General features: G+C 36.4%; 2 protein-coding genes and 1 long non-coding RNA gene across 3 annotated transcripts; all 3 read right to left on the minus strand.

The window, feature by feature from the left end:
• Positions 1–599: 599 nt before the first annotated feature.
• Positions 600–1883, minus strand: LOC125474127. Its single transcript, XR_007255813.1, has 2 exons — positions 1225–1883; positions 600–1109 (listed from the first exon to the last, which is right to left on the minus strand). It is a non-coding gene; the product is annotated as an uncharacterized LOC125474127 (long non-coding RNA).
• Positions 1884–2205: 322 nt separating this feature from the next.
• Positions 2206–5463, minus strand: LOC103947838. Its single transcript, XM_009358803.3, has 7 exons — positions 4877–5463; positions 4195–4335; positions 3981–4094; positions 3721–3894; positions 2986–3101; positions 2752–2836; positions 2206–2645 (listed from the first exon to the last, which is right to left on the minus strand). Exons 1-7 carry the CDS (start codon positions 5297–5299, stop codon positions 2640–2642), a joined length of 1059 nt encoding a protein of 352 aa, XP_009357078.1. The 5' UTR covers positions 5300–5463; the 3' UTR covers positions 2206–2639.
• Positions 5464–9626: 4163 nt separating this feature from the next.
• Positions 9627–15828, minus strand: LOC103947884 ((E,E)-geranyllinalool synthase). Its single transcript, XM_009358847.3, is given in 15 exon segments — positions 9627–9878; positions 9880–10206; positions 10208–10351; positions 11837–12082; positions 12190–12319; positions 12533–12748; positions 12953–13051; positions 13136–13251; positions 13385–13617; positions 13856–13962; positions 14058–14181; positions 14571–14806; positions 15191–15389; positions 15519–15633; positions 15636–15828. Coding segments are annotated over 15 exon segments (2430 nt in total). The 5' UTR covers positions 15687–15828; the 3' UTR covers positions 9627–9791.
• Positions 15829–16254: the final 426 nt, after the last annotated feature.

Consider the following 16254-nt stretch of genomic DNA (forward strand, 5'->3'; position numbering starts at 1 on the left):
CATATGTGATGTTCCCAGAAGTGTAGCCATAAAAAAACAACTGTTTCTAAATTACATTGGATCAAAAGGGAACAAGAATTTTCGATTCGCCCAAAAACATCGTGAATTTGAGTTTGCAAAATCTGAATTCAACCAAGCCAACACCCATGAAGTTCTTCAAGTTTGGACCTGAACATGTTACATAATCCAGTAGAAATGTTACTAAACGAAACAGCTGCAAATGCATAAACAACTGCTATAGTTACTAATCAATAATCCTAAACTGGAGCCTGCATACGTTTCTAAGTGGGAATCACAAGCAATCTTCATTTTATCGATTGAGCCCTACGACCATTCAACAACATTATACTGAAAAATGTTCAGAAACTAAAGACGCATTGGTTTAGATATAACCATAAGCCAATTGACGCGAAACGGCGTTTAAATCTGAGTGCATTTCATTAATCCAAGTCAAGTAAATAGAGAAATGACCAGTTGAAAAAAACTGGTTCACAGGACCAGCTCCTCTTGAAAATAGTCCACCTGAAATTGATTTTCCTCGTCCTCGAAATCTAAAGAACTGACAAGTTTATTGTTTACTTGGATTCATAACAACATGTGCAGAAACTTACCATATTTGGCATTCAACAGCCGTATTTATGCCTATAATAAATACCAGCACCAACCACAGAATTTTCACATTGAACACCAGCCATCAAATTCAACAACTACCCAGATGAGAACAAATTGCAACTCCACAGATACCAAACTTCATTTTAGTTTCCATGAATTCAAAGTCCTATTGATAACTCTACCTATCCATTCAATTACAATTACAACCGCCGACCTCGCCTAACCAAGTTGGCTAAAGCAGCGTGCTTTCTCGTCTCCACCCAAGTTCGAATTCCCATCCTCTGGTTTAGATTAGAATAGAATATCGCTCCAATAACAACAACATTACATTTTGCAACTAAATACAGATACAGTTACTCAAGCTACATCCAATTACATCATGGATACAAATTAAAGGTTCGACATTTATTAAATTAAGCCATCTATTTAGCTGCTCCTTAACTTAATTATCACAAAAAGTTTCTTTTCTGTACCCAAATCAACAAAAATGGTCGGACCTACAACAATCAAGAAATCACAGGAGGAACCCATTACACAAATTGCATTCAGAATACCAAAAATTGAGGGAAAAAAAACATCAACGAAGTTGAGAGGAGGGATCGGTGGATCAACCTGATTCGAAACAATGCTGGTGTCTAGAGAGAGAAAAAATCGGATGCAATCTTGAAGATGAGGAAGCAGAGGAACGCGAAGAAGATCGAGAGGAAGAGGTAATCCACGAAGACGAAGAACTCGGTGGAGCCGTGGCTCCTCTTCTTCTTATTCTTCGCGACGCTGGGGTCCTTAAATTCTTCGACCTTCGCCATTGTTGTTTTCTGACCCGGTTCAGGCGATATCGGATCTAAAAAGGGGTACCGAGATCGAGGTGCAAGAGAATTTTCAGATCTGGGGTTGGTTATGTAATTTCAAAAATTTTGGGGTGCTGCTATTTGTTTGAGGGAGGCGGAGGAAGTTGGTCTCTGTCAACGGCAGTTGGATCCCGCGCGATTTGTGAAATGTTGGGTGGTCACGTGCACTGCATGTGATGTACCAAGAAAATGGCCCTTCTAACGCCACGTTGGATTAAAAAGATGTTCGATAGTAATGCCCGCTGTGAATACATCTGTTCGGTAAGAACCACCGAACACTTTGAAGGATTTCGATGAGGACTAGATTTCTCAACTTTGGAAGGAGATATTCGAATTTAGACCTTGGGTGTAGCAGAGAGTGTTATTTAACAAACTGAGCTACAAATTCCTTGCTAAAAATAAAGACGATACTTGGCTACTTTCTTTGTGCAATTTTTGTTTATGGTTTGTTTTTTATGAGTTATCTCTACACTTATCAAATTATAAATTGCTAGAAGGACGGATGGTTGTACTCAATTAAAAATGTCCTAACTTAAAACTCAAAAGTAGCCGTTCTTAATTGAATGGTAATTATAGTTTGACATGCGCACAAAAATATTCTTTTAGTATTTAAATAAATCATTGCAGCATATATGTGAAACTGTGATTTGTAAAGAAAATGAAGCTCCGTTCCGAGGAAGAAGCCAAGCAATGTTCTCAAAATTCGCCAAAAAAGGCAGTCATTTCAACATCAAGAAACATCAAGTAGTTACAAAATCTCTTCTTATTCTTCTTTATGGCATTATTATTACAAGTATACAGTTTCTCCAAGCTACAACCTGAGTTGCAGTACCTGTTGAAATTTACAGCTACTCCAATGAATATACATAGCACGAGATCGCCAGGGGTAGCTGACTGAATTTGAGAACGAATATAGAACACATTTGGCAGGAAAATTATTCTTCGTATCATAATGTTTGGTTAGGATAACCAATAATTGCTGGTCTCCCAAGCTACGTAGCTCATGCTGCTTCATATTATATTGTGGTCTGCACAGCCATTGAATGATGATCTCCCCTAACAAGTACTTTCCTCGCAGTTCTCGTATAGAAATTTTGCGCTTCCAAACACTAATAGGGTGGAAACAGTGGTTACTGCGTTGGCTGTAGAAAACCGTCTCAGTACCATGCTTTTCAGAATTTAGTCCTGCACATGGAATCACGTATTTCATTATTTGAAGATTTCATTGTTGGACCCAAACATGTATTAAGATTCTGAAATAGGCCCTACAGTAACAGCTAACGTGACATACCTTTGAAGAACTGCTTGACGAAGAAGCAGAATCTGCACCAGAAGATGCCTCGGATAAACTGGAATCTGCATTCTCATTTGAATAACTGCCCAAAGAAAATTTAACCAGTGAGAAACGATATTACACATATTGAAATTAACAGGCATACAAAATAGGGCAGACTACCCTTATCAGGGTAGGGGTTCCCACACAGAAATTCTCGCCATATAAAAGAAACTAAGATTGGAGGCTTACGTTGAGAGAATAGTAACCCAAATAAGCTCCACACAGTCCACCCAAAGAAGCCTTTGTTCAACAGGGATCAGGCCATACGTAACCACATGAGCAAATGGCCAAAGTTTCCATCCCGCCTGTCATGCCAATTTACTCACGAATATAAGTAGGTTACCACTTACAATATACCAATCAAACCCGTGTTCATAGAAACTCAAACCACAAGAAGCATTTAGATCAAATATCGAAGTCATAATAATTTCTGCTTAATTTTAGTTGCTAGGTTCAAACGTAAACTATAATGAATTTATATTCATGTTTTTACCATCCACCCTCGACCCTTGTATATACTTTTTTTAAGGTATCACGTTAACCTCTGCTGGTATGACTGTATGCGTACAAGTGAAAGAAACAATTACTACTTTTGGAGACCACATTAGCTCAAAATTCAAATGTTCTCTTCTTTTAGATATACTTTTGTACTTTACCGACATATGGAAGTTCTTTTACCTGTTATTGTTACATGATCTATTAATATAATCAGCAGCATATGAAGCAAAACAAGCTATGATAACTGGGTCAGAGAACTTAAATCAGATATAAGTGAAGAGATCCTCCTCAAGTGTTTTTACAGAAATCCAACTCTATCTGGTAAAAAAATAATCTCGCAATCCATTCAAAACAAACAAAATACAATCACAAAAACAAAAACAAGACATTTAAAACTGATAAGGAAGATTTAGAAGAGTTTCTTACAGTCAGCATTGGCACAAATGTAGCCCTCAATTCATCAAAAATCTTGGTTGGGGACTCGAAACGCAAGAACCCCAGAACCACAAAATAGATGCTGTTCCAAATGGCTGACCAGACTGTTTGGTCAAAGGCTATTTTGGCAGGGACTACCCACCAATCCTCCAAAGGAAAAAGAGCCTGAAAATCAGAGTCAATAAGTTTAGCCATTCATAGAAACTCATCAAACAAGCCAAAAATAAGCAAATATAAACCAGAATTCTCACCTCACAAAATTGGTAATAAAAATGGGAAAGGGATCCATGGAAAGTAAACCCAACAAGGCCTGATCTGAACATGCGTTTCCGGTCAAAATCCAAAAGTGGCTTCCCTTCAAAACACTTCACATACAATAGGAAACAACTAAGAAACCATAAAAACAAGCCATGACTGAGACAAACTTTATCCAATCTTATCTGAAGACAGTGAAGAGAGACTTACTTGGGCAATCCAATCTCCTAGAGTATAGACAACACCACTTATCACCATTTTGGCAATAACTGGATTTGCTTTGAGAGCTTGTTCATAAGCAATCCAATTGTGTTCCGGTACATATCTTAGTATCTCATAAAGTGTCCATCCCTGAAAAACGTCTCAAAAATTAAGCCTTGACATCCAAAATACAACAAGTTACAGAGGCAACCACCTTATTCAATATAGAGAAGAAAAGAACTCGATTTCGATTCAGCTCATCATTCAAACATGTAAAGGTTAACTTAAAAAGTATTAAGGATCAACCCATTCCAAAAACAAAGCTGAAGACTTCAAGCAAATTAACAGATTAACAAATTAAGCCAAACAACATAACCCTTTAAACCTTCTTCAGCTTACTTGCATAAAAATCCATGAATTCACAGATACCAATTTCAATTCGGTTCATCATTCTACTAAAAGATGTTCCAAATCCAGCAGAGAAACTTAACTAAGTATAGATTAAAGTATTAAGAATCAACCGATTCGAGAATCAAAGCTGAAAACTTTAATCAATTAATCAACAAACTAAGATAAACCCATAAGACAAAACCCTTCAAAGAGTCATATGAACATCATTCTCCATGAACACACAGACCAATATATTTACATGTATACATACACACACACACATATGAATGAGATCACTTACATGCCAATAATCGTGGTCGATTGTGAGCAACTTAGAGACCGCAAAGGTCCCCAATCCCAGAACAATCAACGCATTAATTGCTCTGCTCGTCAGCTTATCCAAATCATCCCCCTCTCCTTTCTCCTCCGACGACGTCGAAAGAGCCTGAAACTCTTCCGACCCATTAACCAGTAATCTGCTATCTTGCTCCTCTGCAAGTTTTTCCTTCAATGGAACCACCTCTCTGTCCTCAGTGACCGACCCCACAATCCAGCTTCGTTTTTTCCGGGTCGGGAAGCCCGAAAGCCTTGGTGGGTCGGGTTTGCTGGAGGCTTGGTTGCAGAAGAAGAGTGAAAGCGAGTTGGGTTTGTGAGATTGAGCAACGAAGGAGGAGGTTGAGGGTGAAGGGAGGTTGTGAGCTGCGATTATGTTTAGAGTAGACATTTGTCGGGTTAATCGACAGAGCTTTCGGAGAAATTGAGGAAGTTCAACGTAATGTAATGTCCATGATTTTACGTGGGAGTTTTTGGGACTGAAATGTTTGCTTCTTTGATCGGAAAAATAACACAAGTCTTGGATTTCTGAGTGGAACAGAGAAAAGGATCGTGCTTGCCTTCTTTACCATACATTAACACATGCTTCTACTGTTTCCGTTTGACTTTTAAAACGCGAAAGTCTGACACGATCAATACGAATTTTGACACAAGAAACAAATGTTAAAATTACACCATCGACAACTTTCAATTTAGTTTCATTATACATATCTAAATTCTTGATTAATTTAATTTTTTTTCCTTTTCCGCCATAAAAGATTAAAGAATATAGACTAAGCATGGTTAGTTCTTTGTACACGTGACGCGAGTTTAGGGGAGAATAACAGTTATTTTGAGTTAGGAGTGAGCAAAAACGAACTCTATAGATATATATAGATATATAAAAAGAAAGGAAGGTTGATTATAAATTTACCTTATTAATTTATTTCGTTTTATTTATGGCATGACACAATGAAGTTCATGGAGTTCTGCTACAATCTTCAGGGCCAAAACGCAATGTCCTTCTACCGGGATCATATATGAAACGCTGATTTGTTTACTGGTATGCACCTATTACGGTATCATCACTTTCGTTGAACATTACCAAGCAAAAATACTCTCGCCTGTAGGACCGCCCGGTTAGATCAACAAGAAACGCTGCCTGAGGCTGCAACAGAAGATCAGCACCTTCAAATGGAATGTGATTGTTGGAAGATTCATAAATCCTTCTCTTCTGACCGTTGATCTTTGGTAGCACAAATTGAAGTCTTCTCTATGAATCCTTGTTATATTACGATACCTAGAGAAGTAATTCACGAGTGCTCGTTCCAAGATTTCGTAGGCTGGTTGAATAATTCCTGAGTAAGCATAGTTCCTGTATCTATTAGTGTCCCACCACGAAACTGCGGCCTCCTAGCAAAATGTTCGGGTGGGATATGTAGACGCAAACTTGCAACACTAATGTCTAGCATGTTCAGAAAGTAAGGAATAAGTCTACCAAATTTTGCTGACTCAGTCTGTTGAAAAGATGGTCTATTGGGTATGTCTGCACCAAATCTCAGATATGTGTTGGGACTGTGATGGTCATAGGGCATGCTTTGGAGGCAATGTGAGAACTGGCCTTCGGAAATAGAACCTAATTGGCTGACAAGAGAATGAGGTGACCATCCCAAGCCTAATATTCCAGCGACATTACCTCCCTCTTCACCATAAGCATCCATACCTATCTGATTAATATACCACAACCGAAAATTATATTTGGAACCCTTTCACTCCGCATTGAGTTTGATTCAAAAGTAAAGGTTTCGGACGCAAGATAGCCTTCGGTTGTAGCCTCATCGTCATACACTATATGGTATGAGCAAAAGTTTCCGATGCATTTTCCAGGAAATCAAAGGGGATGACGATCGCAAATAAGTTTTCTATAAGAAGAAGATTGCGTATGATTGAAAATGGGGTTGTTTTGGTGAAAGCTGTGGTGCCCTGGACCTTTACATTCTTGGCATTGTAGCCACATAAGGTCACTCACCGTGTCCATGTCAAGAAAGTAAGAAATGGGCTGTGACATCCTGAATGTGCCTATGCTCACTTGCACCATGAACGTAACGCCTTCTGGCAATCAACTTTCGGACGCACAAATTAGTACCTGAGTTAAAATTGCTGGGCTGTAAACGTTCATTCCTTAGGCGTTTGACGCGGGCTTTTGATTGTAGAACGAGGTTTTGTGTTCTTTGTGGTGTGAGGTTAGGTTGGTAAAGAGGTGACTCTGGGGAGTCGCGGTGAATGAGCTTAATAGTCAACCCTAGTTTTGCATTTTCGACTCCTGGTAACAAAATAATTGATGACAGAATGTATAGACAAAGAAAGATTACTTTGTTGGCCATGAAAATTCCAAATGTATGCAATCTTGTTTGAGATCGTTTATTCTAAGAGCAAAAATAAGAGGCTTTACAATGCAGATTGTGAGCTTTTTTTAATAGAAAAGATGCCTTAAATTTAAAGTAGAGATTTGATAGTTAAGACGGATTAATTAGACGATCTTGATTTGTATGAAACTTCTTTTTGGTTTTTTAGGATGAGGATCCTCTACATTTTATGAAAAAAAAATATATAATTAATTTATTAAATACGTGGCATTGTTAGAACCCTTGGATCATTTTGGACAGTGCGAATTAGAAGACTTTATGAATGAGGATCGTCTCCGGATCCTCTTTGTGAGGATCCTGGGGATGCTCCAATCACATCCATTTATCGTATATCGTGTGGCCAGAAATCATTGTAAATTTTTTTATTTAAAATTAAATATAAACAGTACCTGACGAAAACTGGCCACACAATGTACGATGAACGAATGTAATTGGAGGATCCCCGGATCCTCATTCGACTTTTATAGTCTTGCATTCTACTTTAAACAAATCTGACATGCTAGATTTTTTTAATTTTTTTTCAAAAAATGCTAAATTGTTTTAATTTGTGGAAGTTGTAATATGTCCTTTATTAACACAATTTTGACCTTTTTTTCTATAAAAAAAAATAATAAATTGTGTTCAAGGCTGACAAGACAAAGAAGATTGAACTCATCTTTGAAACTTTTATTTATTTCTGATCTGATAGTATTCCTTATGAGCATTAGGAACAGGAAAATACTTTTCATGGATTTCGAGTGCATTAATCTTGGGGTTAAAACGCAACATACTTCTGTTAAGATTATATGGCACACGGTGCTTCGTTGGTTGATATACTCCTATGGCGCTTATGCTTTCAGCATCGAGAGACGGTAGCATTGCCAAGCAAAAATACTCCACTCGCCTCTGATTGACACCCACCCAAAAGGCACTGGGAGGGTGCACCACCATATCAGCACCTACAAAACGGAATGTGGCATTGGGAAGATTCTCAAACCCTGGTCTTGACCCTCTGGCCTTTGGTAGCACAAATTGAAAACTCACGGCGTTTGGATTCTCGTTATGCCAGGAATCCTAGACAAGTAATTCACCAGTGCTTGTTCCAACATTTCGTAGGCTGGTCGAACAATCCATGAGTAATTACTTAACAAAATGTTCGGGTGGGATTTCTAGAGGTGTTCCCGCAAAATGTCTGTCATGTTCACAAAGTACGCACCAAATGCACCATAATTGTACATGTCCGTGTTTTGAGAATATCGACTAGTTGGTATATAATCTGCACCAAATTGGAAAAACGTAGTGCGGCTGTGATTGTTATTGACCATTTTTTGGAGGCAATATGAGAACCTGCCCTGAACTGTAGAGCCTAATTGGCCGATAAGGGAGTGAGGTTTCCATCCCAACCCTAATATGCCTGAAACATTACCTCCCTCAGAACCATAGTGATCCATGTCTTGCGGATTAGTACCACACCGAAAACCATGTTTGAAATCTTCTCTTTAAGGAACCTTGAGTCTGAATCAAAAGTAAAGGTTTCTAATGCAAGTTAACCTTCAGTAATAGAACCATCTTCGTACTCCAAACGTTATGTGCAAAAGTTTCCTCGGTATATTCCAGGTCGGCAAAGGCGGTGGCTACCACAAGCGAGTCTCTGATAAGAAGAGGACTTTGAACTGTTGAAAATTGGTTGTTTTGGTAAAAGCAATGGTGTCCTTGATCTCTACACCCTTGACATTGGATCCATATCAGGCGACTCCCCGTGTCCATGTGAAGAAAGTAAGAAATAGATGATGACCTCCTCAGTCTGCCTATGCTCACTTTCGCAATGAATGCAGATCCCATTTGACGATCAACTATTGGGCTCTATCACCACAGGTAGCAAGAAAAGTTTTTGGCCTAGATATTATATAGGGTAATGTTAGGGAGATTAGATTTGTAGACAAAATTTTATAAATAAAAGGACATAGAAGTTGATGATTGGTTTATTACTTAACCGTTGATAAACGTGTTCATTCCTATTGATTACACATCATTTAATTTGTAAATTTTGTCTACAAATGTAGTCTCCCTAGCATTATCCTATCATATATATCACTATAAGAAAACATGATTAAATGACGACAAACACTCGTCATAGAAAATAAAAATGCATCACAATATGTGATGCATTTTCACCGTCACATATTGATTGACATTCTGAGCTGCTTATATAAAAGGATGACCTCAACCCAACAAGGCTTCCCGGTTTGTAAGGGGACAGTGAGGGGGGACATCTATCGTACGCAACCTTATCATTGCTTTGCAAGGATGCTGTTTCCATAACTCGAACGGTGATTTCGGCCATAGGGGTGAAAATCCACTCTAAGAAATTATTATACATGGTCACACAAATTAAGGGGTCTATGCAGCAGTTGCCACATTGCTCCACAGAAGAAAAATGAATTATTACATTAAGATGACTAACTAACCACTTATTCATCTGTAGTAAAAATTGAATATTTATAAACGAGTACATGAAGCTAGAGGAGGAGGGTTAAACCCAGTAGCCGGAATAGTTGCAAACCTTGAGATTCCGAAATGTCGTAAATATAGTTGGTTTTCTCAGCTTAAGTGACAAGACCCCATATCCCAAGTAAGGTTTGGCCACAAATTCTTTCCTTAAGTTCCCTTGGACTTTCATAACACAAGTAGTCTGGGATTTTCCATAGCTAGCCAAAATTTTTTTATCCTTCTTTGATATTCCTTGTGCATCCACTCTCAAGGGATCATAAATTGCTTTGTTGATGTCAGCAAGCAATTCTGTTGGGGAGTCAAATACATTTGTAGAATTGAAAAACATCTGAAAAACTTTGAGGCAGAAGAGGTGGAGTTTTTTGCATGCCTCTGGCATACCATCACCATTGATGCCATTAATTAATTACCAGAGCATGTTCTAGAAACTCTTTCTTCTTTTCTTCCAACATCTTTTGTATGATCCCAATTGATTCTTCAGCCCCCAAATTGGGATTTCCCTTCATGTGTAGCAGAACAAGGTTTGGTTTCCCCTCCTCTTGCTCCTTCTGCAATTAAATCATTAATTTCAATTTTCCCACTAGTGATGAATATTACTAAACATGATGACAACTAATAAAAAATGGGGAAAATTAGAATGCCCTACATTTTTTTTCTATACTTGTTAGATTAAACATTCATCCTTTTTAAAGATTTGATTAAGGTGCTTCGATCAATTGCCACCTCAATAATTTTCTATTTATTTAATTTCCATGTCATTAATTTAAATGCTTTTATATAGAGGCATAAGGTAGTTTAGCAACTAATTGCCTATAATATAGGAATTTAATTTCGTCAATTCCCTTCTAAACATTAAATGATATTTTTTGATAAAATAAAATAAAATAAAAAATTAATTAACTAATTCCTCATTTAAAAAAAACCCTTTCTATTAAAATTGTCTCAATAAAAAGTCTTCAATACATATTTTTTTCCTATATAGATATATAAAAAAATATACTTAAAACTTATGGTCATTTAAGAACAGAAGTATCGACTTTTTGTACATTTAGATTTCAAATGTAGCGAGAAACTAAATGTACAAAAAATTCAAATGTAACATAAAACCAAATGTACCCATTGTTATGTAACCCTTTTGGTACGTTTAGATTTCAAATATACAGGGAAACCAAATGTACCAAAATTTCAAATGTATCATAAAACCAAATATGCCCATTGTCAGGTAACCCTTTTGGTACGTTTAGATTCCCATTGTACCAAAAGACCAAATGAACAAAAAATCCCAAATGTACCACAAAACCAAATGTCTCTATCAGATAACCATTTTGGTACATTTACATTCCAAATGTACTGAGAAATACAAAAAATAAAATCCACTATAAAACTAAATGTGTCCATATTATAGGTAACTAGACGTAGCTATATAATTAAACAAATCTTTATTATGTGTTGGGGTCTTCTAAATAATAAATTTTGACAATTTTTTTTATAAATATTCTACTATATTCACAAAAAAAAAGTAAAAATTATAACAAACAATTAAAAAATGCATAGTGATGGATAATAAATGCATAAATATAGGGATAATAGGAAAAGAAAGAAAAAAGAAAACGAAATGCCCAGGAAAATTCGTGAAAAACTAAAATTCTAAACAAAATTGAACTTATGTGAAAAACTGAAATTAATAACCAAAATTTTAGGAAAATGTTTGATCAAATTTTCAAAAGGAGTGTATGTTTAGTCTAAAAAAATTAAAAAATGAGGCACCTATATCAAAACACCCCTAAAAAATGAGTCATTATGAATTTCTCGAGAGATTATCCAGTCTTATTATCCCACTGTCATATTAAGTTAATATTAATCCATTTATGTGTATCTTTATTTATTTATTTTTTGTCAAAACATGTTTTATTAATGATAAACCTTGGGTATCTAATATAACAATCATTTTGTTCACCACCACTACTATAACAGGTGCATTAATAATATCATATAACAGTGTGACGTTAAAACAAAAATTTCTTCTCATATACCTGATAGCTTTGAATTTCGTTCAAAAGCCGTGTCAAAACCATAAGTGAATTTGTAAGTGGATGGCTTTGAGGGGACTTGAGGATCTCTAATTCTGGAGGTGTACTAAGCAGAAGAGCAGCTGAAAGAAGAATAGTGTGTGAAGCAATCGAGCATGTGGCTACTTGGAGGTATTCAACAATTGACGAGGGATGCCCATTTCTGCTCCATTCTGCTTCTTTTAACCAGCTTACAAATGTTTGCTGCCACTAAATTCATTTCGGCAAAATAAAAAATTAAAATAAAAGAAAGAATAAGTAACACATTTTTTTTACCGTTGTGTCGACTAAATTTATTTACTGAAAATTAATCTTACTAGATCCTGGAGATAACTCTTTATGTCATATCCATTTTGATTGAAGAATTGCCAAGAAATATCATCAACAAAATCTTTGAGAGCCTTGAATATAGTTTTTCCATGTCCATCCAATCCTTCGTTCTGCCATCTGATTTTTTAGGATGAGCATATTTAATTAGATGCAAATAATACTATGAGTTACTGCTTTATGTTGGGATGCATTCGCGAATTATATATAACTTCAGTCACATAACATGAATGCGAGATTCAACACATAACAGTGAGTTATGTAGTTTTATATATTGCATGACAAATTTTATTTAACCAGCAGATACAATAATTATAGGTTAATGTAGTCTACCTCTTGACGGCATTGGCAAGAGCTTCCAATTCATTCATTGGACCTTCCTTATCAAAAAAATCATCAGCAACTGTAACAATTACTGCACCTTTGGCAACTGCCAGCCGTACACATGACAGGGAAGAATGTGATACTGTTGAAGCAACGGCGAAATAGCAGTACGCGGTTTTCTGTCGAGCAAACCCCATTTCAACAAGACCCATGCCCTTTGACCACCTTCACGATTAATTATATTTTCACCCAAAACAGAAAAAGAAAATGGTTTCCTTGATTAATTAACTCCAGTATTAAAATAAATAAAAAAATTGGAAATTCTGCATTATCTTTTACTAAAAAAGGTACTGGTGTTTAGTTATTTTTTTTTTGGGCAAATTAAAGAAAATAAAATCTTTAGTGAAAATGTGGAGAGTGAATACGAACATTTCTAACTCCTTTAATTCATTTCTGAACATGGACTGCCGTAGTGTATAATTCTCGATAGCAAGTTGTAGCAGCTTGCCCTTGCTTTGACATGATAATCTGCAAGGTATTAAGTAATTGAACTGCTTAGTCGGAGATTTGACTGCCTTGATGTATTTAATTAGTTAGTACTAATTTAATTACCCGTAGGATAAGCCTCTTCCTGTCCATGGACCAACAGGCTCTTCCCTCTCAATGAACTTCCTGTGCTCCAGATGATCCAACCGAGCAAGCCATGGAATACTAATTTCATGCTTAATCTACTCAAGGGGAGATATGCAACAAAATTAATTAGCAGATGATTAAATAACTAAATTATAATGATTGAGCATATATTCTGTTTTATTTTGCATATTTTTATTCATATTTATCCTGATTATTTGTCATATAAACCTGGTCTTGCAAGTAAGTCATACTGGTAGGCCCAACCAAATTCTTAGAATCTTTCAATGTCTGCTTTTCTAATATTCTTCTACAGAACTCCTTAACATCCTCAAGCTGACTTTCTCCTGTAAAGGTCACATCAGTTGCCCTGTATACATTATATATGGCTCGCAGAAAAATTTCGTGGTGCTCTTCTATGTAAAACATTTTATCTTCATCATCAAGGAACCAGCAGAACTTCCCTGCAAACAGTAACAACTTTTAGCATGTAGACAAATAAATAAACTGAATTTTTCTTGACAACTAAGTTACACCATCGTAGCAAAACTAGCAACAACTGGGTATGAAAGTTATCACGAGTATATATAACTAGAAAAAGTAATATTAAATAGACCAACTCTTTAAACCACATTTGTAAATTATGTGATGTTTCGCAATAAAAAAGCATATATGAGCAATTTACTATTAATTGATCCTTACGAGGAGATACTGTATAACCGTGTAGTCTGAGAAGTCGAAATGCGAGTGAATCTTTATATAGTTGTAACACCTCCTTGCTCTTTGGCTCTTCGCAACTGATGTAACTTCTGCTTTTTTTTTTTTTTGAAAAAAAAAAAAAAAAACCATTTAATCAACCAGATAGTGTGCATATATTGCTTAGTGATGAATATTAGATAGTCACCTGTAAACTTGTCCCAGCATACTTTTTATCTCCGCCATGAAATGCTCTTCCAGTCCCAGCCTCTCAATCCGATTAATGAGGCAAACCCTTAGAAGGTCTTCATCCATGGGGTAGATTGCAGGAACTGTACACGTTTATAGAATTGTCTCACTCTTTAAGTTCATGTGGTTTATTTGTCACGATACATTTTTATTGTGAGGTGTATATCTAAAGTTGTAAAATGCTCCGAAGTGTATGATGGTTTGGAACTTTTTAAATATTAGATCTTAATTTTTATATTTTCATTAAAAATTTAACGGTTAAAAAATAGTAATTACGATACTCCGAGATATATCGTGCGTGCGTATGTGACATTTGTACTGGTGACAGCAGACTACGCATTGTAGACCAACAATCACATCATAGGAAGGGAAAAACAAAACAAAAACAAACTTTATTGGGAATTTTGGCATTTTTCAGATGGATTTGACTTGCATGCATCATGCATGCTTTTATTATGTATGTCCTACGTACCTGAGAACCCACATCTTTGGACAATAGAATCCAACTTGGACAAAAACTCCTTGCGTCCTGTCTTCATGAAAGCATAAGCAATAGCTGATGGGGATTGGATAAACAGTCCATCTTCCTCACTTTGGGATATTAGTAGAGTCTCATTGGAGTTAATATCATATGTTTCAGGCAAAGCTTCGAGGTATTGCATAAACTCTAGTGAATAGTACTGTTGCTGATCACCACTTTGCACCAACCTGCTGCTACAACGAAAATTAGATTAAATATTTAGAGCTGTTCGGTAAACATTCCATTTTTAGGTTTTTTTTTTTTTTTTTTTAACTTTTTTATAGAATGAAAGTAAGATGGTGAGTGGTATGAGGGAGGATGGAGAAATGGACAATGCCATAGAAAATTAAAACCCAAACTAGATAAGAAAACCTATGATAAAACTGTTTCAGTTTTTAGTTTTCATGTTGCCTATCATTTTATTTGTATTTTTATCCGCATTCTTCCCATCACCAATCCTCTCTGTCATAATTTATCCCTCATTTCTTCCTTGTATTTCCTCTTTATTACTTAGTTTTTGTATCTCTACAAAAGAAGTTAAAGTACAGTTGTAAAATCAAAACTATATATACCTGTGCATTTGAAATATTTGTTTTCTCTCTTGGAAGACTTGTTCTACCAGCGCTGTTGAACCATGAGAAAAATAAACACGCAGTCCTTTGGTCTGTGCAAGTTCCACCATTGCTGGGAAAACAATCACAAACCACTCAGGAAAAGTACCATTTTGCTCTTCCAGTAGCTTCTCTGTACTTGCATGGATGAATGCCAGCCCTAAACAATAAATATAAGAAAAATTTGTAACAACCAATTACTCCAACTGCAAAAACAGGAATTTTCCATATTTAATTTTTTCTCCAGGGTCCAGTTACGAAATTTGATCAACTAGTTTCTTTTACTTACCTTTCTGAATGGCATCATAGCCAACATCCCATGTGGTAAGTGCAACAATGCACGCAAGAGTTGAAGTGAGGGACCCTAGGGTTGGAACATGATCATCATCTCCCCAAAAGCCTCGTATGCTTTGGTGTTGGAGCACCCAATCCAAGCATCCCTTGAACAAGGGTTCATCTGATCCTCGATGAGGATTCGGAATCATAGACAGCCACGCAGTGTCGTAAGGAGAAGGAGGAACAAGAGAAACAAGATCAACATCCGGTGAAAACAGTTCTTGTTTAATTTTCATTACAAGATTCTTAACCAAAACTTCTTGAGAATACATGAGATATTGTGCTTTTAGATACTCACACGCTCACAAGTACTTAAGTACGTACACTTCTTTTTTGATTTTGTTATGTCTAGCAGATCAAGCCTATGATTTCTATGATATTTATAGAGAGCTACAAACATACACAAACTAATTTCCCCGCGTGCGCAGACCTAATAATTAAATCAAACTCCACATTTTTCTCGGACGAAGTTTCGATACAATTGCCGCAGTCATTAGGTTCAGTTGACGTCAACCCATTTGTTACATATATAGTTCAACTTTCTTTATGGTATTAGAGTAAGGTTGTCTCATGTGTGAAGCCAAACGACCACACGCGACCCCGTTGTATTGTCCATGTGTTAGGCTTGAAAATTCACCACACATAAGATGGCGTGTTGAGAATGATCAATCCTACATTGATGAGAGGAG

Source organism: the organism of the source record quoted next, unplaced genomic scaffold (genome assembly GCF_019419815.1).
Source record: "Pyrus x bretschneideri cultivar Hongxiangsu unplaced genomic scaffold, Pyrus_bretschneideri_v1 Contig12, whole genome shotgun sequence".
NCBI lineage: Eukaryota > Viridiplantae > Streptophyta > Magnoliopsida > Rosales > Rosaceae > Pyrus > Pyrus x bretschneideri.

Excerpts from the sequence above, each read along its gene's own strand:
- LOC103947838 (XM_009358803.3), bottom strand. The coding sequence starts at position 5,299 with ATGTCTACTCTAAACATAATCGCAGCTCACAACCTCCCTTCACCCTCA. Across the intron at positions 4,095-4,194 it reads TAGGAGATTGGATTGCCCAA|TGTTTTGAAGGGAAGCCACT; the intron begins GTAAGTCTCTCT and ends TTGTATGTGAAG. Across the intron at positions 2,837-2,985 it reads TGGGTTACTATTCTCTCAAC|TTATTCAAATGAGAATGCAG; the intron begins GTAAGCCTCCAA and ends TTCTTTGGGCAG.